This window comes from Macadamia integrifolia, unplaced genomic scaffold, assembly GCF_013358625.1.
Source record: "Macadamia integrifolia cultivar HAES 741 unplaced genomic scaffold, SCU_Mint_v3 scaffold1292, whole genome shotgun sequence".
Lineage (NCBI taxonomy): Eukaryota > Viridiplantae > Streptophyta > Magnoliopsida > Proteales > Proteaceae > Macadamia > Macadamia integrifolia.
This window is the reverse complement of record NW_024868147.1, coordinates 92,762-114,387: the sequence shown is the minus strand read 5'-3', so window position 1 is coordinate 114,387 and position 21,626 is coordinate 92,762. Positions and strand designations below refer to the sequence as shown.

Here is a 21,626-nt window from a genome sequence, read left to right as displayed (position 1 = left end):
CCGGCGGGCCAACCTGCCCATCGGTCCTAGCAGGGCCCTCGGGGCCAGCCAGCAGGCTCTACCGATGGGCCGACCTGCCCGCCGGTCTTGACCGGTGGGTCTGACTGGTGGGTCAAGACAAGTGGGTTATCCGACCCACCCGAGAGGCTCCCAACGTGATTTTTACGTCTGAATGGACCCAAAACGGACGTGCGACTTTCTTTTAAGATTCTAAACATGATTTTGTCATCAAATCTTGTTAGCTTTGACCCCAAAGTGGCGAAATGCTAACCTCGCTCACTCATGATAGGTTCACCAAATCTTAGGCTTCTCGCACCGGATCTCACCCGTACCAGGCGTGAGTCTTTGTACACTACAGGTAAGTGGGGAGAGGACGTTTGGCCTTGTTTCAAGGCTTGTTTGGCATTTATTTAATTGTATCTAGATTAGCCATGTCATTATGCAAATGCTATGTAGCTTAGCCATCCTTATATTTTTTTTATGCCATGTGTGCTGTGTTTATTTCTCAATGCCAAATGATGATATGCTTATGTGATGAATGTTGACATCATTGTGCATGATGCATTAATAGACTAGATGCCGTAGTCGGCTTGGAAACGAGTGCATTGGTGGCCCGTGGAATGGGACGCGGTGGCACTATGCAATCGTACTATGTCATATAGGAGCATGCGGTTTAGGATTATCATCATCTCGTGCTACGACCCTTCCCAACAGGGGTTGAGGTGTTGGGTTACCATTTGGGGGGGGAAGCAGTGGTCGCGGTTGTCGGGTCATTGTGGCGGTTAGACATACACCCGGCTGGTCATTAGGACAGTCAGCAACCTCGGTGGTATATTCAAGAGGGCCAATCGTACTGCTTTTAAATTGCTGGAGTCAGCACCTTTAATTTCTATCATTTACTTAATGTTGAGAGCCGGTGGTCGGCATGTTTTACTTTTCCGAGTACTCACGGTAGACCTTCTCCGACAACCCTATGGGCGTATCGCGGGATGGAGTTCGCGGCTCGTACCCGGAGTATACGCGCACTGTGGTTGTAGTAGCACTGAACCAAAGACTTAGTAATGTTGTTTAGGTGGAGGTGATTAAAAATGAATTGCATAGCATATAGTGCATATGGTTGTGATTGTTGTGTGGACTGCTGTGTGGTCCTTCTTTTCACTTATTGAGCTAGTAAGCTCATCCCACGTGTGCACCCCTTTTAGAGGATTTTGCAGGTCATCAACCTGAAGAGCAAGGGTCGGGCCCCATAGTTGAATTCCCTGAAGAGGATTGGTGGGTCCCCGAGGAATTGGAGCACGACACGGATTGCTCGTGCGAGGGCTGTGCTGCGGGACCGCAGTTTTGATACCGAGCTGAGCTTCACTTTTGATACCGAGCTGAGCTTTACTTTTGATACCGAGCTGAGCTTTACTTTTGATACCGAGCTGAGCTGTATTCTTTGTGTTTTTGATAATCCCTTTTGTGTACTTGATATGTAAATTGTATTCTTTTGTGTAAATATCATGCCTACGGTCCCACATGTACTTAACTATGTATTACAATTTGGGTATCAAGTATAATGGGAATATTTACAAGTAAATTAAGTCTTCCGCTGAACTGATGAACACTTTCTTAGTTGTGTGTATGCTGTGGTTGGATACTGTATCAGATGATCCTGGCAGGTTTGGGTTAACCAGTGTTAACCCGGTCACCGGTCCGGTTCTGTGTGAACCGGGTGTGACAAGGAGTGTCTAGTCCTATTGGGAAACTAGGTCCTAGTTGTAGTAGGAGTGTTTAGTCCTATTGGGAAACTAGCTCCTAGTATTAGTATGATTGTAAACTTCCCCTCTATATATAGAGAGGGACAGATTTGAATGAAAGAAAGTTTGCAACTAAATGCTTAGAGCAGCTGAGATAGCTGTGGGTGAGAAGCCCAGGCTGAGATAGCCACTTCCTTTATTCTCTTTCACCCTTCTCAACCCCCCATTTATTTTATTCTTCTTTTTTTATTTTATTTGTTGTAACATTCAAGAGATATAATTCAGATTTTGATAAAAGTCTGCAGAAATCAGAACCGATCAGCAATCCTAGTGGGAATAGGAGAGAGATCGATCTCCTCTCTTTCTCTCTTCTATACTCTGTTCAGCCAGGTCTTCAATCAGGGTATTCCAGGCCTCATAAGGGTCCCACGATCCTTACCTAGTCACTGTTGGAAGCATTCAACTGCTGTTATTGAAGGTTCTCAATTTTCTCTCCTAGGTCAGAAAATCAAGAAAGCTTGTAACTTCACAACCAGCCGTCAGAATCCTCTCAACTTTGGGGGTTTTTGTACCCTCCCTAGGGACTATCTACGCCCAAGAGTGCAACTCAATCGGACTCCTACAAACCTGGCTACACCTTTCTCTCTCCAGCTCTATAAAAGGATTTTCTCTCTCCTATCGGGTTGGGTTTTGGGCTGGTTTTGCTCCTATATGGGTATTGTATCCTTGAGGGTTTATTTAATGGTATTATTTCTTTGTTTCTTGCTTCTATTTGTATTGTTTGGGGTTATAAACTGCAGAGTTAAATCTACTCCTGCATTAAGTGGTATCAGAACTACAGTTGAAGATAGCTCCAAACAATCTATCAGGGCCTAACCGAAGATGGTTCCATCAGTTCGTTACTTTGTTGGACAAAGGGATACATTTTACATCTTTGATTGGTTAGATTCTCTGGAGGAATATTTTGACTACTATAACTTGATAGAGACACAAAAGCTTCAAGTTGTTTGTTTCCGGTTGATTGGTCATGCTAGAGATTGGTGGAGAGTCCATGAAAAACAACTCCGAGTTCGAGGACATGAGCCTAGGACTTGGGAAGAGATGAAGTACGAGTTAGTGACACAATACCTCCCTGTGTATTTCCAAAGAAAGCTCTTCCCTCCACAAGATTCCCATTAGAATACATCCACTGCTGCCCAATCTAATGATCAGCCACGTTATTTTCATGGGGAATTCCTTGAATGGATGCGTGAATTTGACATGTACTTTGACAACTACAACTTAATAGATAGAGACACAAAAACGCCAATATGCATGTTCCCAGATGAGTGATTGTGTTCGAATGCAATGGAAAGTCCGTGAAAGGCAACTTCAAGCTCAAGAATGTAAACCTAGAATGTGGGATGAGATGCAGTATGAGTTGGCAGGCATGTACCTATCTGAGCATGAACGAAGCAGGTACTTCATTCCACCAGATGTCCAAAAGCCACCCATAATTAACAAGAGCATGAAGGAATCATCAGCGTCTATTGCAAAGGAATAACAAGAGAAGACACCTCTGACCAGTGAACTAAAGTCAAAAGTTGAGGTTAGTGTTAAAATTTTTCCAGCCATTCCTATTCTTGAGGAAGAACTAGTCATTGATGTTCCCATCAACGTGACTCACGTGAGAGAAGTAGAAAGCAACAAGGTTGCCACAATGGACAATGAGGTTGAGACTAGGGAACTTGACACTACAACAACTGTGATGATTGTGAACAGCCAAGAGGAAGATCCTAAGGAGTTCAAGAATGAAGTTGTGTTTGAACCATCAATGGAACCGATTAAGAACCACCAGGTAGATGAACCAAAAGAGTTTTATGTTGCATTGAAGGTAGAAGAGATCAAAGGTGCATATGTAGATGACCCTATGGATACATCCGAAGATGTTGAAGTTGAGCATGTGGAGTTTGTCATCCCATTAAAGTATCTTGAAGTTGAAGAGCTACCTGAATTTTTCTACAGCTTGAAGAGGGATGTGCCCCATGATATGATCACCCTCACACTCTACAAAATTCGAGGACGAATTTTTTCTAAGAGAGGGCGAGTTGATGTAGATAAGTCACTTGGGCTTATTTTATTACAAATAAGCCTTGGGTTGTGTTATGTATGTGTTGGGCCTTTGATCTCATGGGTTTTCTTTGAAATGAGCCACTTTAATAGGCCTAAAATATGGGTAGAAGATAGGAAAACGGGATTTTATTCATTAGTTTAATTAGTTGCTATTTAATTCAATAAAGGTCCATTAGGCCATTAGTTGGTTGTAAAGTCTTATATGGACTATTAGTTAGTTAGTCCTACTTCATATTGGAGTCATAAAGTCAAGTCCTAGTCCTATTTTGAATTCCTAGTTGTAGTAGGAGTGTCTAGTCCTATTGGGAAACTAGCTCCTAGTTGTAGTAGGAGTGTTTAGTCCTATTGGGAAACTAGCTCCTAGTATTAGTATGATTGTAAACTTCCCCTCTATAAATAGAGAGGCATATGTACTATTATTAGACAGATTTGAATGAAAGAAAGTTTGCAACTAAATGCTTAGAGCAGCTGAGATAGCTGTGGGTGAGAAGCCTAGGTTGAGATAACCACTTCCTTTATTTTCTTTCACCCTTCTGAACCCCCCATCTATTTTATTCTTCTTTTTTTATTTTATTTGATGTACCATTCAAGAGATATAATTCAGATTTTGATAAAAGTCTGTAGAAATTAGAACCGACCAGGAATCCTAGTGGGAATAGGAGAGAGATCGAGCTCCTCTCTTTCTCTCTTCTGCACTCTGTTCAACTAGGTCTTCAATCAGGGTATTCCAGGCCTCATAAGGGTCCCACGATCCTTACCTAGTCACTATTGGAAGCGTTCAACTGCTGTTATTGAAGGTTCTTCTCAATTTTCTCTCCTAGGTCAGAAAATCAAGAAAGCTTGTAACTTCACAACCAGCTGTTAGAATCGTCTCAATTTTGGGGGTTTTTGTACCCTCCCTAGGTACTATCTACACCCAAGAGTGAAACTCAATCGGACTCCTACAAACCTGGCCACACCTTTCTCTCTCCAGCTCTATAGAAGGTTTTTCTCTCTCTTATCGGGTTGGGTTTTGGGCTGGTTTTGCTCCTATATGGGTATTGTATCCTTGAGGGTTTATTTGATAGTATTATTTCTTTGTTTCTTGCTCCTATTTGTATTGTTTGGGGTTATAAACTGCAAAGTTAGTTACTTGTAATCTACTCCTGCATTACATATGCTCCACCTTCTCATGTGTTGTAGGGCATTCCCTTTCAGATAACTTGAAGTGACTGGCTAACAGAGTGCTAGCCGGCTTGGCCTTTTCCATATTGAAACGCTTTAGCACCTTTTCAATATACCTCTTCTGAGTTACCCAAAGTTTACTTACATTTCTATCTCTAAGGATTTCCATGCCAAGGATCTTTTTAGCAGCACCAAGATCCTTCATCTCAAATTCAGCACTCAACAAAGACTTCAAAAAGACTATATCATGTTTGTTCTTTGTAGCAATGAGCATGTCATTAACATAAAGCATCAACAAAATAATGGAATTATCACTTGACACTTTATAATAAACACAACTATCATACTCACTCTTGTGTAGCCAATCTTCATCATATAAGAATCAAAGCGCTTATACCACTGCCTAGGAGATTGCTTAAGACCACAAAGCAACCTCTTAAGCAGACAAACATGATCTTTCTTTCCCTGCACCTTGAAACCTTCAGGCTGCTCCATATAAATCTGTTCCTCCAAGTCACCATGAAGAAATGCAGTCTTCACATCAAGCTGTTCAAGCTCTAAATCATACATGGCCACCAAAGCAAGTAGTACCCTGATCGAAGTGTGTTTCACCACTGGAGAGAATATTTCATTGTAGTTTATCCTCTCCTGTACATAGCCCTTGGCTACAAGTCTGACCTTATACCTTTCACGCTCCTTCTCAGATGCTGCCTCTTTCTTACGAAAGACCCATTTACACCCAATGATTTTTCTTCCCTTGGGTTTTTCCACAATCAACCAAGTCTTGTTCTTCTGTAGAGACTCTATTTCCTCCATCATTGGTGCCATCCATTTATCATGTTGTGCATCACTCAAAGCATCATGGTAGGAAGATGGATCACCTGTACCTACAGTGAGGGCATAGGCAACCATGTCCTCAAACCTGTATCTCACAGGTGCTTTGTGAGTACGCTTCCCTTTACCCTTTGCCACAATATAGGGAACTTTTATTAGTTCCTGTTGTCTTGGTAAGTCACTTGATGACTCACTCTCTTGTTGTTTCTGACTCACCTAACTCCACCTGCACAGTAGAGCCTTCTTTATTTTCATCAACTGCTTGTGAATTGTAATTTGACTTCACCATATGAGACTCATCAAACACAACGTCCCTACTAACCATAACTTTCTGTGAACTTGGATCCCACAACTTGAATCCCTTTACGCCTTTCTTAAAACCAAGAAAGATACACTCCTTAGACTTTGAGTCCTACTTGGAACGCTGCTCACTCTCAACATATGTATAGGCTGGACAACCAAATATTTTTAGAATAGAGTAATCAACTGGTTTTCCTGTCCATACCTCTTCGGGAATTTTACAATCAATCGCCTTTGATGGAGACTTGTTGATTAGAAAACATGCCATATTCATTGCTTCTGCCCAAAATCTCTTACTTAACCCTGCATTCAACCTCATACTCTGAGCTCTTTCTAGAAGTGTTCTGTTTATCCTTTCAGCTACACCATTTTGCTGTGGTTTCTTTGGAACCGTGAAGTGACGTGTAATTCCTTCAGCTTTGCTCAATTCTAGAAACGGCTTGTACGTGTACTCCCCTCCATTTTCTGTTCTCAAGTACTTAATTTTCTTTCCTGTCTTCCTTTCTACCTCAGCCTTCCATTCCTTAAATTTAGTGAACACCTCACTTTTATGCTTCATGAAGTAGATTCAAACTTTCCTTGAGTAATCAACAAAGGTCACGAAGTGTTCTGCCCCACCTTTAGATTTTGTTGTTGAAGGACCCCATACATCGCTATGTACATAATCAAGCACACCTTTACTCTTATGTTTTGCAGTTTTAAAACTAACCTTGCATTGTTTCCCGAACACACAATACTTGCAAAAGTTCAGTTTACAAGTTTTCACTCCCTTCAACAGTTTCCTTTTATGAAGCTCCATCAATCCTCTTTCTCCTATATGCCCTAACCGCATATGCCACAAATAGGTATCATTTGTATCAGATCCTGCATCTGTAGTCACAGATGCTCCACCTGTAACTGTGCTCCCTATGAGTTTGTATAGATTTCCAGTTAGCTGTCCCTTCATGACAACCATGACACCCTTAATAACTTTGAGAACTCCACCTTCTACTATGCACTTGCACCCATTCGAGTCAAGTGCCCCCAAAGATACTAAGTTTTTCCTTAATTCTGGTACATGTCTCACATCTGCTAAAGTTCTTACTATCCCATCAAACATCTTGAAATTGATAGTGCCTCTCCCAATGGTCTTGCATACAACATCATTCCCCATTAGGACAGACCCACCATTATATGGTTGATATGTATCAAACCAATTCTTATGTGGACACATGTGATATGAACATCCAAAATCTAAAATCCAAGAATCAGAAGATTGATTCTTACCTGATGATATAGGGAGTACATCTCCATCTCCATCTGAACTGTCAGCCACACTAGCTTCCTCAGATGCCTTATCTACACCTTTCTTCTTTAAGTCCGCCTTCCTCTTCAAGCACCGTTTCTTCAGATGAACTTCCTTCTTACAATAATAACAAGAGACCTTTGTCTTTGCCCCTTTTGATTTCGATCGACTCTTTCCAGATCCTTTCTGATTTGATCTCCCTCTTGCTTGCTCCTTGTCACCTCCAAAAAGACCTCCTTGAGATTTCGTACTACTGACCTTCTTCCTTGTATCATTGGACATGAGGGCAGCCGCGAATTCTTCCATCTCGAGGGTTACCAAGAGATCATATGATTCTGGGAGCGATGACAGCAACAGTAACACCTTGTCTTCATCCTCGATCTTACCCTCCAGGTTTGTAAGTTTACTTACGATCTAATTGAACATGTTAAGATACTTTAATAGATTCGTACCTTCCTCCATCTGTAGAGAATACAATTGCTTTTTCACGAACAACTTGTTCGTTAAGGATTTCGTCATATAGATGCTTTCAAGTTTCGCCCATAACTGCGATGCAGATTTGATACCTACAACATATTGTAGGGCATCATCAAAAAGATTCAATCGAATAACACTTACTGCCTTTTCCTCCATCTCCTCCCAATCTTCGTCAGTAATTTTTGCAAGTTTCTTCGACTTCCCCAACAACGTTTTCGCTAAACCCTGATGTATCAGAAGATCCTTCATCATTTGATGCCAGAGAGTGAAATTGTCCTTTCCATTGAACCGCTCGATGTTATACTTGACATTCGATCATTTCCCTGCCATCGTGATAGTAAACCTTAGAAAACGGAAACCTAGAGCTTTGATACCAATTTGTAGAAACGTAACCCTAAAACGATACAGAAGATAATGAAAAACAGAACAAACAATGCACACAGATTTACAAGGTTCGGCAAGATTTCCTACGTCCCCGGTGAGATATGATCTTGCTTTACTATCAATGGAGAATAGGGTTACAGCGCTTGTCCCTCACACCTCTCAGTATTGCTTGCATTATAGAGAAAAAAATCCTCGCTACAAATATATAGCGAAAAACCCCCGAAAAGTACACAATTGTCCTCTAATAAAAAATTCGAGCAGGGGGCTGTGCCCCCTACACCCCTTGCTATGCAAGGGGCCTCCTGCCCCCTTACAACCCCTACGGCCCTCTAACCGGCTCGCGGGACCACCGTCCTGCCTGTTGAGGCGCTGCACCAGTACTCCTTGGGTTAAACTGTGATGGAATGTAAGACATCATACACCAACAGATCGAACCAAGCATGTGGAGATCGATCGACACTTCATCAAAGAGAAGCTGGATATGGGCTTTGTCACTGTGCCTTTTGTTCCCAATAATGAACAACTGGCTGATGTATTTACTAAGGTCTTAGTAGTAAGATGTTTCATTTTATTATCTGCAAGGTGGGCATATGTGATATCTATGCACCAACTTGAGGGGGAGTGTTATAATAATGGGTTTTTATAGGTTTTAGGGAAAATGTCAGTTACCAAATGGACCCTAAGGGGTTTAATGGTATTTTTAATTCTCTAGAACCTTCTCTCCATTGTTATAAATAAAGAAGGCTGGTTTCATATTAGACACAAGTCATTACCCCATTCAACATATTATAATTAGCCATAACCCGTCAATCTTTTTGTATGGATTCTCGTGCTCGTCCTTGCTTGGAATCTCCATGTAGCCGACCCCATTAAGTTGGGATAAGGTTTTGGATGTTGTTGTTTGTTGTTGCTCTTCCAGGCCTTAAACCACTATCTTTGTAGCCTGATGATACCCAAATTAACTGAGATTTTGTAATAAGCATGAGAACCCATGAATAAAAAATTATGATGGAAAACTGGTTGGCATAGCATAATGCTTTATTTTGTACGACTAAGTGGATAAGTCCTGAACTCTGATTTTTTTTTTGAAAAATTCATTGAAATAGTTGAGCTATTTTTCTTTCTTCATGAGCATAACCATAAATGTCTGAGCTATTTGGTCCAAATCATCTGAAGCTATACTTTGGTTTCCTTTATGATCAAAATATAAAATCAAATTCCCTGACTTTCTTATTGTATATTTATCTTAAAAAAAAAAAAAAAAAAATCTAGAAAATGCATTGTTGTGGCGGTATGCAATCACTTTGTGTCTTGATTCAAACACTCATACCTATTACATAGTTACCTAAGTGCAATCTTCAGGAGCAGATTGTAATGATAAGATTCAGAATGGGAGATTAGTGGTGGAACTTTAAATATTAATAAGTAATTTCAATGTTCAAAAGAAAATGTAATGCCACTGCCTTGTGGTATTTTTCTGTCCTGTAAAGATATATATATATATATTTATATATATACACCTTGTGGTATATATTTTTTCCTGCACACCTCTTCCTTTTAAGTATTTAGATAGATTGTCTCTTAATTTTACCAAATCCATCATTCTGGAAACTGAACACACCTTCCTCTTACATGCAGTGGTGAAGGCCTATCAATACACGTCTCTGACTAGTGTGATGTTGCTCGATTGTTGGACAATCCCATGTGTCATATTCCTTACCTGGTTTTTCTTGAAGACAAAATACAGGCTGAAAAAGTTTGCTGGTGTGGCAATTTGTGTTACTGGTCTCGTTATGGTTATTTTTTCAGATGTCCATACACAAGACAGATCTGGTAAACTGTATTCTACTTTATTCATTGCAGCTGCCACCATCACATTAGTTCTTGACCTATCTATGGTTTTGCTAATTTTATGCCTATATGACCTGCCTTGCTTTTCAGTTGACTGTTATCTTGGGTGAGTCATTTGTTGCTTAGTGATTAATAGTGCAAAGATGTGATATTTCTCATTTGGGTTTGATTGGACCTAAAGGACAATCTTAACACTTTTTTGTTAGTATAAAGCTACTTTATTCTCCTTTGGCATATATTAGGGTGTTTCTTATGCATGTATAGGTGGATGGGGGGATGTATGACACTATTTTTGTTACATTTTGGACCTTGGATCTAAGTTTTAGTTTCTTGGTGGTGTGTGAATTTTCTTTCGGCTCCATATTATTCCAGGTAAAAAAAATCATGCAAAATGAAATTTCAGGTAAAATCCCACTTTTTGTACTAGTTTTACCCATGGTTTAAATATCCTTCGTATCCGCCAATACTAATCAGTACATATTGTATCTTTAAGGTGCCGATGTGATACCAAAAGAAATGGTATTAGTTCATGTAAGAAACCTCATCCTTTATATATAATAAACTGAATGCACTTGTCTTGTCATACTTTGTTCTCCCTTTAATATATTATATATTTTACATACTACCTTGTTTATAGTGTTTTATGCTTCAAAACCGTATTTATACTAGGCATTTCCATATGTTTCTTGACCATTTCCATACATATCTAGCGTATCTTGCATCTCTCCGATACATTGCGTCTCTTGAAATCGCCCTTCACATATGATACCCAATACCGATAGTTTAAACCTTGGTTTTACCTGAAGATTTTCCTTTTACATGGATATCTGTCTTGTAGCAAATGGACTGTGGCATCAGGAAAATTACTGAGAGGGTTTTCTTTTCAGGATAACGTGACAGATGCTTATTAATATACACCTTTTTCCTTTTCCAGAAAACAACAACAAAGAAGGTTGCAGCAGAAGAATGCAGTAAAGATTATAATATTGAAATTTACATTTCTACTGTACATTCATCTCACCAATGTCCTTTGCAAAGAAAGAATCAGAAGTGGGAAGATTCATATGCAACAGACCTAAATAGCCTTTCTCTACAAGTGCTAAAACAAAATAACATATCATCCCTTTTAGGCCTCTCATACCCTGTGTTAAAGCTAAGAATTCTTCAATTTTATGAGTTGGTCAATGTAGTAGCAGGAATTGAAGAATAAACCCATTAGATAAGTTATGGAGGAAATCAGATTTCTTGTTGGAATGAAGACAGTCTGTTCACTGTCCTCAAAGCCAATCTGCATCACTCATCTGAGTATCCCTATTTGACTGAAGGAATGGATCTTTGTGATGAAGAATATGTATAATTTTTTGCTATTGAGTTTGGTCCCAGTCAGAGCTTCCCATTGTGGCTAATGTTGGTACAGGCTTAATGGACCAAGATCAAAGTATCTCTCTCTCTCTCTGTTTTTGTTGTTGAATGTAAGTGAGTAGCCTGATAACCATCCACTGTCAATATCTGTCAATTGTGCCTCGGAAGGTGAAAGGGTCACCATGTCTTTGTTTCATGGGTTGCAGCGCAATGGTTTTTAACTTTATAAATAGTTTCTTACTTACAATTGCACTTGTAGATGTTAATATTTCTAATATGAAGTGACGATAATCTCTATGTCATAAATCTGTGCAACTTTTAGTTATTTAATGTTCATTTGAAAGTATATAACTTCTAGCTAATTGCATGTAGCTGGCAGCAGCCCTGTCAAAGGAGATTTTCTTGTGATTGCTGGGTCTGTGCTTTATGCAGTCAGTAATGTTAGTGAGGTAAGCTACTTTATTTTCTCTCTCACTGTTGGACGTGTATGTTCTTTTTATTGTTAAAATGAATATTTAACATTTTTTATGGCTTCCCCACCCCCAATAAAAAAAAGAAGTTAAAAGTTGATGCTTTCTACTAGGGCACTAGAAGAAGTTGTGCCATGTAGAAATCGAGAGGATAATACATGATTACAGTATATATAAATAATAAAGGTCTTATGACCATGTTAATTTCTATACTTGTATAAGCATGCTGTTTGAAATAACCATGATTAAAAAGCGCCATACCAAGTGCATGAGGCTCCGGCCACAGCCTTACCCCCGCTTTTCAGAGAGGCTGTTTCCCAACTCGAACCTACTACCACTAGGTCGATGGAGCAGCCTTACCATTGTACTAACCATGATTGAAAACCTTAAACTTTCAGTAGATTCAAGGGCACATTGGTTGTTGTGCTTGTCATAGCAAAGTTTGGGCCTAATTTTTTCTGCGGGGAGATGGTGCTGTGGTTCTGAAATTCCAGTATTCATTGTCATATTTTCTTCGTAAGCAGTAACTTATCCATGTTTTTGAGTTACCTCATAATTTCTGAGGAGGTCAAACTGACAAGTGTGTAGTGTCTCTAGTGAGGAAAGAATCTATCCAGTAGTTACGTGCTAAGAGCCATTGACAACACAGATCACTCCTGAAGATTGTTTTGTAATGGAAACAGAAATATAACAGGAAATAGTCTAATTCATGGTTTTTAGCCATACAATTTACTATCTAACCTTTTCATGGTCTTGCTAGATTTGTGAAAGGTAGGGAAAGATCCAAAGAGATTGCTTTCAGAAAGGTAGAGCAAAGACAATTGGAAACTTTAGTTTTATGCGTTGTTAAATTACTGTAATAATTTGGCTGGTAGTCCAGAACTTTGTGGAGACAGCATTTGGTTTTAGGTGTGAGGGTCTTCATTTTATAGTCCGATTTATCACAAATCTTAGCTAGAATGGTATGTTTAAGGATTCATATGAGAGATTTGGTGTTAAAGTGTTACCATATCCAAACTATTTAGATTTAATGTAAAATCTCTAAGATGGGGAACAGCCTATTTAGAAAGTATTTTCTAAAGTGGAAGACGGGGGATAATACTCTAGGGTCTGAATCGCCCCAAGGTAAGTAAACACCTCCCATAGTTTCAGGGTGAAAGGAAGAGAGGCAAGGGAGATTGATCCCTAACTATTGGCTGCAGTTAATCCCCAGAAAACAGAGCACATCGGAAGAGGTTTTAAAAACTGTAACAGAAAGAAAGTGAAGAGAGAGGAGAGAAAAGAGAAGAGATAGCAACTGAGATGAGGAAACAACCAAGATCAACTGAGATAGGAGAAGAAACAGCAGTTGAACATGTTCGACCCTCACAGTAGGCAGCAGCCAATTCACAACTCAAATCATTTTCATTCCATTCTATCCTCATTCCAAACTATGGGTTTACATATATAAAGAGAACTCCAAACAAAATAATGAAAACCTACTCTACTTTGGAAACAGCCATAAACAAGGAAACTCAAGAAACCAAAACAATAAAACAATAAAACAAATTGCAATTTACAATAATAACCCCAAATAACTAATTAAAACCCCGTCCAACCCTTATTGGTCCAAAAACCTAGGTTGGGCCGGTTCTGCTTTGGTCTGGGTTTTCAGATCGGGTCATGTTGGTCCAGTCATGATAATGCCACTGCATCAGTTACTATTTTCTTGTAATGTTGCAAGGTTATAAATCAAGGAGTAGGGGATCATACCACCCCACAATTTTGAAAATACACTATACCTTATGCTTGTTTCTTCTGTGAAAGAAGAATGCTCTTATGAGATGCAATGGAAATCTTGTTGCGTTATAGGTGGGAGTCCTAGTCCATATCCTTTCTTCCTCCTTTTTTTTCTTCTCCTTTCTCAAGGTCAGTTTTGTTTTGTTCCCCTAATTCTGTGCATACTAATCAGTTCTGTTCAGCTGTTTGACTTTTATTCTACCAACTGGTTTTTCTGTTTTATTCTTTCCTCAGTTGCAGTAATCTTACCTCAGGTTATCTTTTCTGTTCTGTTTCATGGCGGAATTTCCTAGTTAGTTCTGAAAAAGATACCTGCTATTCTGTTTCTTAAATCTCAGGTTTCTGGATCTTCTCATACCTTCAGTTACTAGTTCCTACTTGCTTGCTGTGCTTAGCTGTTGGGTGTTATATTCTTCACTTGCTATTTGCTAATCTGGTTCCATGTTACCATTTCAATTTCCCAGTACTTACTTATTCTGTTCCAACATTACTTCTCATTCTGGTTGGTAATTTTTGCAAGCTTCTACTTTTTGAACTCTAGTTCCTATTTCTGAATTCATCGAATTTCTAAATTTCTGGTTTCATTTTGTACTTTCTGTCTGAGTTTCTATTTCAGAATCTACCTTCTATTTCTGTTCTATATCTCCAGTTTCTAAACTCTACTTTCTGAAACTTCTTCATTACTTGAGATCTAGCAATTGTATTCGAATACAAGCGTACTGTGTTGTCATCCATACTTAATAGATCTTTATCAAGGGTTGAGTTAGATCTGATCACTTATGTCTTGTCTATCTATTTTCTCCAATTTAAACCATTCCTCTTTGGCTGCAGTTCTGGATTCTCCCTTGTTTTCTGATCGCTAATGCGAGGTGATTGAAAAGACATCAAAATTGATATCAGAGCTATGGCTGAACTTAGCTCAAGAGACTTTGATTCTATTAGCCTTCAAGAATCATTCAACCAAATCACTAACATGTTCCGACAGTTGTTGGAGAAACTTTATTGTATGTGGATAAAACAAGCAAACACCTCAGACTTTTCCCAACTAAATGAGGCCAGCTACCTGTATGTGGATAGTACATATAAATAAATTATGGCTGATAAAATACTTTTTGTGAAGAAAACTGTTGGGAAGTTTCTGATGATGTGAACAGAACAGTGCTCAGCATAGTGAAATTTCATAGACGAAAAGAACTGCTGGAATTAATATTCTCTATTTCTGTATAGCATATTATGAACTTCTTTCCTGAGATTTACATATTTATTTGAAGTATGATCTAGTGATATATCCAAGTCAAAAGCCACTTCAGGTGGAAATTTCAAGTGTTAAAACATTCATTTCAATACGCATGGAAAGAAAGTATCAGAAAGTCTTGAGAGGATAGTGAAAAAATTGTATAGTGTATCTGAAACGTTATATCCTTTGGGGGGCACTATGAGAAAAAGAATTAGTGGCATGGAAAAGAAGCTTTGTGATAGGGAATGAAGCTCTGAGCTCTAAATTGGACCCAAAAAACAGAAGGCAGTGGGGTGGCTGGGTGGGGGAGGAACCTCTATAAGGCATCCCCTCCACCCCCCCCCACCCCCACCCCCACCCCCACCCCCATAAAGGAAAAGAGGATAAAAAAAATCCGCTACCACATTGGAGGGGAAAAATAAATTTGGAGCAGTTCTTAATGAAATAAAACCTAATGTGCTGGTCCTTTTCAGTAATATGCTTTTGATCCCAAGATCTCCTAAGTTTTGGCCAACTATGCATCACATGTCAATACAAAACAGATATACTGCTTTCAATGGTATATTTCCTTGATTTATGTGGGAAATAGTCAGTGCTACTCATTTTATGAATATTGACAAGTTACTTTCTTTCCCGAAAAGGAAAGAGTTATGGACACTACTGAATCCCTACCATGATTTGATTGTTTAGAATAAGTTGAATATCTTAACATGAAGTATATCTCGGCTAACCATGTTTTTGATACTTTTGAATGTCCTGATATTTAAGATGTTATACTTGCTTCAACCAATTTTTAGTAAATGCAATAAAATCATCTTAATTATGGTTGAGTCTTAGATTGCTTTATGCAAAACTTTATCTGGCCTTGTAGCATGCCATTGATTGCTCATGGCCAACATAATATATTAAACTACCATATGAAACTTCAATAATTGGTGTGCATATTTCCAAAGTGTACTGTAATGACACATACTTCCCCTATTTATTTCTAATATGGTTTTTGAAAGTGGTTTCTTATTATATAATGAGAAAAAAAGTGATTTCTTGTTTCTGGTCCTTAAGGATGAGAATAGTTCTGACTTTGTCTGTTGAGAAACGGCTATGCTTAGTTCATTTTGGTCCTGAGATTAGTGCTATTAAAAGGGTATGATCATTAGTCAGTATGTCAATAAGACATGTGATTGATAAAATCAACATGAAGCGAATTGGATGTAATCTACAATTTCAGTATCAGTAGGACTTGCGATTGATGCAATCAAAATGAAGCGAATTGGATAGAATTCTACAACTTCAGTTTTAAGCTCCACTTCGCACTAATGTAGGAAAAAGTCCAGCATAGAGTTTGATCATGTAACAATACCAAAACAGAAAGCAATCAATAAAAGTCAAACAGAAGAAGAGAAAAAGTAGAAGAAAGAAAGAAGGGGAAGAAGCTGATGTTGAGAGGGGAAAACAAAGACTCATGGTAGGTTAGAATAATCTACCACTGTGAGCAGTACCTATATATATATTTTGCTAACGATAGGTATCCAGGCATTCGGCCTGACTAGTCCCACGGACCCATACTGACCCCACAACCACATGAACCGGGTCATACCGGGGTTGAATGAGAACCATTCAACTTTCACTAAAAGCTATGAAGAGCACTAAACACCCCTGTGTGAGTGGCCCAAGGTGTGCCTAGTGTGAGTCGAACTTAGGACGTTTGAGTTTACGGCTCGTACCAAGTTCGTTGCTCACCAAAAGTACCAAACAGAGTTGAGATCAGTTTTCTCATTACAGATCCCATGCAAAATGATAGTCCACTTCAATATATTTTGTCCGCTCATGGAAGACTGGGTTGCTGGCAATGAAGATAGTAGCTTGATTGTCACGAAACATATTTGTGGGCTTAGTAATAAGAAAAGCAATGTTCTGAAGAAGTGCATTTAGCCACATCAACTCAGCTGTAGTATGAGCTATAGCCCTATACGCAGCCTCAGCACTTGACCTTGCAATATTAGTCTACTTTTTGCTTCTCTATGTACCTAGATACCACAAAAACATGCAATAGCCGGTAGTTGGCCTTCTATCACCTTCAACACCAGCCAAACTGCATTTGAATAGCCAACCAACTCAATATGCTTCCCCTTTCCTAGACCATCCTTAAGATACCTCAAAATCTGACAGGAAGCCTCCCAATGAGCCTTCTTAGGCGATTCCATATATTGACTTTAACACCCATAACAAGAGATATATTTGACCTAGTAACAGTAAGATAATATTTTACCAACTAACCTCCTGTACCGATATGCAGCAAGTTCTTCACTATCATTAGCCCCAAACTTCTAATGTGGATCCATCAATGTATCAACAGGTTTAGATGTCAATGTACCAGTCTCAGTCAAAAGATCAAGCACATATTTTCTTTGAGAGAGACTGACCCCGTTGTTGCTAGTGTTGATGTATACATTATGTTGCCCTTCCGTACAAGTTCAAGCTTTTAGGAAGCGGTAGTGAACATTGTATCAGAGCAGGGAGTTCGAGTGTTCGACTCCTATGAAGTGCTAAAGGGAGTTTTCCTTCACTTCTTTGTACTCAGTGTCATGTGTGGGCATGTGTATGTCAACTGCATGGTCCCAAGATGGCCTGTATGTGTGGGGGAGTATTGATGTAACATTTATGCTGCACTTCTCTATAGGTTCGAGCTTTTAGGTGAAGCGGTAGCGAACAACTATGAAAAACCTCAATTCCAAAAAAAAAAAATAGCTGAAAAGCCGAAGTCTTTCATCTGAAAATATTGTAAATAGGATTTCACCTCTATAATATCAAGTGTGTTGTTACCAGATATAATAATATCTTTAATGTATACAATTAACACAATCACTTTGGAGTCCCATTGACGAACAAAGATTAAGTGATCAAAGTAACACTGCGTAAATCCTTACTTGGTAACAATGGAGCTAAACTTGTCAACCTAAGGTTTAGTTTAATGTTTAACCCATAAATTGCCTTATGAAGTCAACAAACTTAAACGACATTCTCTAGGAAACTTAACCAACATTCTCCTCCTGAGCAACATACCCAGAAAGTTGCTCCATACGCACTTTCTCATGCAAATCACCATACAAAAAGGCATTTTGATAGGCACACATACGAAATTGATATAGGCAACAAGCGAAAAAGTCTCAAAATACTCTACACCATCAGAGTCATTAGGGTTATACTTAATAGTATACACCTAATGACACTTTACTAGGTGCTCACTTGAAGGTAAATATACCAAGGTCCAAGCCCAATGAGAAAGCAAGGCATCCATTTCCACATCCATAGCAAATTTCCATCAAGGATGAGATAAAGCCTTATTAATGGTATTAATAATGGAATGAGAAGATAAAAACAAAGAAAAATTATGTAAAGATGAGGAAAGATAAGAAATGGAAACAACATATCAATGGATAAGCGACCATGGATTTTTGTGTACATGAACGAGTATCTTTATGTAGAGCCACTGGCAAGTCGTCAGATGAAGGGGCAGGAACAAGCAAAGAGTCTGACCGAGTGGAGGGCACTGGAGTAGGAGCAGGAATCATAGGAAGTGGCTTGGGATGGCATTGATACAGTCGTAGTGGTGCTTTCTAAGGGTTGGACAAAGAATCAGTAAGAAGAATCAATGAAGGAATAGGCAGAAAATTTGGCAGTAGCTGTATCTAAATCATGACTCTCAATAGAAAGAATGGAGTATTTCCAAAAAATTTAACATTAGCACTAACAAAGTGCTGGTGAGTGATAGGGTCATAACAATGGTATCCTTTCTGGGTACAAGAGTAGTTGATAAAAATGCACTTGATAGCCCAGCGAGACAATTTATCAGTAGCTAAGCTTCAAATTGTGCACATAGCAACTGTAACCAAATATACGATGTGGCAAAGAAAACAAGAAAGAATTAGGAAAAACAATAGACATAGGAGATTGATTATTAAGAGTGAAGGAAGGAATGCAATTAATTAAACAAGAAGAGGTTAAAACAACCTCTTCCCAAAAACTGTTAGGCATATTCATATGAATTAATAATGACTGAGAAATCTCCAAGAAATGCTGGTTTTCATTTCAACAACTCCATTTTCTACTGGGGAGTATATGAACAACTTGTTTGATGAATCATTCCATGGTTAGACAAAAAATAGAAAATTTCGAGTTCGAGTATACTCAAGGGCATTAGCAGATTGAAAAACATTAATAGAAACATCAAACTGAGTTTTTATTTCATTACAAAATGCTTTAAAAACAGATAAAAACTTTGAATGATAAAAACTTTGAATGATCCTTTAACTGATAGAATCATATTAAACAAGAATGATCGCCTACAAATGTGACAAAATCAAACATATCTAACTTATTTTTGACGTGACAAGAACCCCAAATACCAGAATGAAGTAAAGAAAATATAGATTTGACTTCTAGACTCGTTATGAGAAGGAAAAGAAGAACAATAATGCTTTCCGAGCTCATAGACTTCACATTCAAGACGGGAAACAGACTTGCAACTCGGAACCATATGCTGAAGTTTACACAATGACAAGTGACCTAACCAATGATACCACTAAAGAGGAGAAACACTATTAGAAGATGTAACAACAGCCATAGAAGATGGATCACAATTAAGGTAGTATAGAATATCCTTCTCATGCCCTCTACCAATCTTCTTAGAATCTTGAAAAGCACAATAAGAAGTGTAGAAAATAACAGACTAGTTTAGTCTTTTGGTAAGTTGGTGAACATATAACAATTTAATAGTAAATGAGGTGAATTAAAGACAGACGATAAGGATAATGAAGAAGAAGATAAAACATTACCATGACCAATTACTTGGGTGGAAGACCCTTAGCGAGAACATGCAAGGGATAGTGAGTTTTTGAAAGGGAGGAAAACAAGTTAGACTTACCAGTCATAAGATTAGAGGCATCGGAGTCTATAGTATCCATAATGATGGAGACAAGGTAGTAAAAAGTGCAGTGATACCTAAATGGGCAAGTTCAGCAGTAAAGGAGGAAGTAGATGACTCAAGCTGCTGGCCATGTTTAAGTAATTGAGTAATGAGAGCATCATGAGATGAGGACCCTGATGAATTCACTCCAAATTGAGGTACTAGGTATAGACTTTAGAGTCTGTAGGTGCCACCATGTTAGGATTGCTATCAGACACTGCGGCATTGGACAAATGTTGTCCCCATAAGCTTTCCACAATGTAGGCACTATCAGACAAGCTGATCAGTCTACTAGCCACCACGACTACTTGTGCCACATCCTCATCCTCCCCCTGAACCATGACCTCTACCAGGAAAGCTAAAACCACGACCACGACCATGACCACGACCACGACCATGACCACCATTACCAGTAACAAATGCAGTACTTTCCCTGGAAGAAGAGGATGAGTCAATTCTTGAATGAGAGGGAGAGATGATACGTTGAATACAACTAAAAGCCTAGGATGTACCCTTTCACCAACAAGTTGCTAGCCTTATTTTTTTTGGATGAATAACTGAATTCATTACCAAGCAAAGGAAAGGTTATACAAGGGAAAAATAAAAAAAGGGGTGTGGGGGGAGGGGACACAACCCAAAAGCCTTACCCAAAGGGCCGGTAGAAAAACACACAAAAGGGTGATACCCTAACTAAAATACACCCAAAGGGGGGGCACATCAAGGGGGGTACATCAAGGGGGGCACATCAGTGGGGGGATATCAGTGGGGGGGATAAAAGAGAGAGGAGGAGGCCCCAGGAGACAACAATGAGCCTGTTCCTTGGGGAGTTAGTAATCTTAAGCTGATGGATGCATCTAAGTTTGGAGCTGACATCCAAGTAGATGGCTTTCCAAATCTTTTCAAAAGAGCGAGAGTTGGAAGTCCATCTATGGAGATTGCGCTCCATCCAGAGATAGTTAATGGTAGCACAGAAGGCTAAGTTCCCTGTTGTGTTACAAATTGAGGAACCACCAAAGGTCATATCAACCCAGATCCATTCTCTACTCAAGGGAAGGATAATTTTGCGGGAAGGCTAGCAGCTGCTGAGGACCCTTTTCCAGATAGAGGAGGAAAAGGGGCAAGAGAAAAAGAGATGGCCGGTATCTTCAGGCAGCAAGAAAGGAAAACTGGAATGTGTCGATAGAGGAGGAAGGACTGTGTAGGAAGGCAGTTGGAGAGAGCTCGCCAAGTAGTGAAACTATGGCGAGGGATGTGGCCTTTGAACCAAGTTAGATTATGCTAGGAAACAACAGGGCTTGATGTACGAATATGGTTCCAAATAGAGGCGAAGGTGAATATCCCTATGGGGGAGGGGGGCCAAGAGATATTATACTCTCTTCCCTGATGGCCGAGGGGAATGGGGGAGAGGGAGGACCAGAGATTAGCAAGAGGGGGAGGGGAGGAAGGAGGGGTCCACTCCCTAAGGGAGGTGACGGAGGCAGCTGAAGCCAATCTGGAAAGGCCCAAGGAATAGAGGACATAGGGGGTGATCAAGGAAAGGAGGATTCTTGAGAGGTGCTGAGGATCCAGACAGAGAGGTACAAGACCCATTCTCGATAGAATAGGAGATAGCAGAGAGGGCTAATGGTCTTTTTACCAGAATGTTACGCCAAATCTAGGAGGCATC

The 21,626-nt window shown here is 39.4% G+C and overlaps 1 protein-coding gene across 2 annotated transcripts in view; it reads left to right on the top strand.

The window, feature by feature from the left end:
- The window catches only part of LOC122063319 (solute carrier family 35 member F2-like), a 54,366-nt gene that overhangs the window by 13,626 nt on the left and 19,114 nt on the right, over window positions 1-21,626 (top strand). For both annotated transcript variants that reach the window (XM_042627036.1, XM_042627035.1), the window contains 2 exons: window positions 9,934-10,128; window positions 11,881-11,957. In XM_042627036.1, the coding sequence (XP_042482970.1) occupies window positions 9,934-10,128; window positions 11,881-11,957 (272 nt within the window). The remainder of the gene's footprint in view (window positions 1-9,933; window positions 10,129-11,880; window positions 11,958-21,626) is intronic.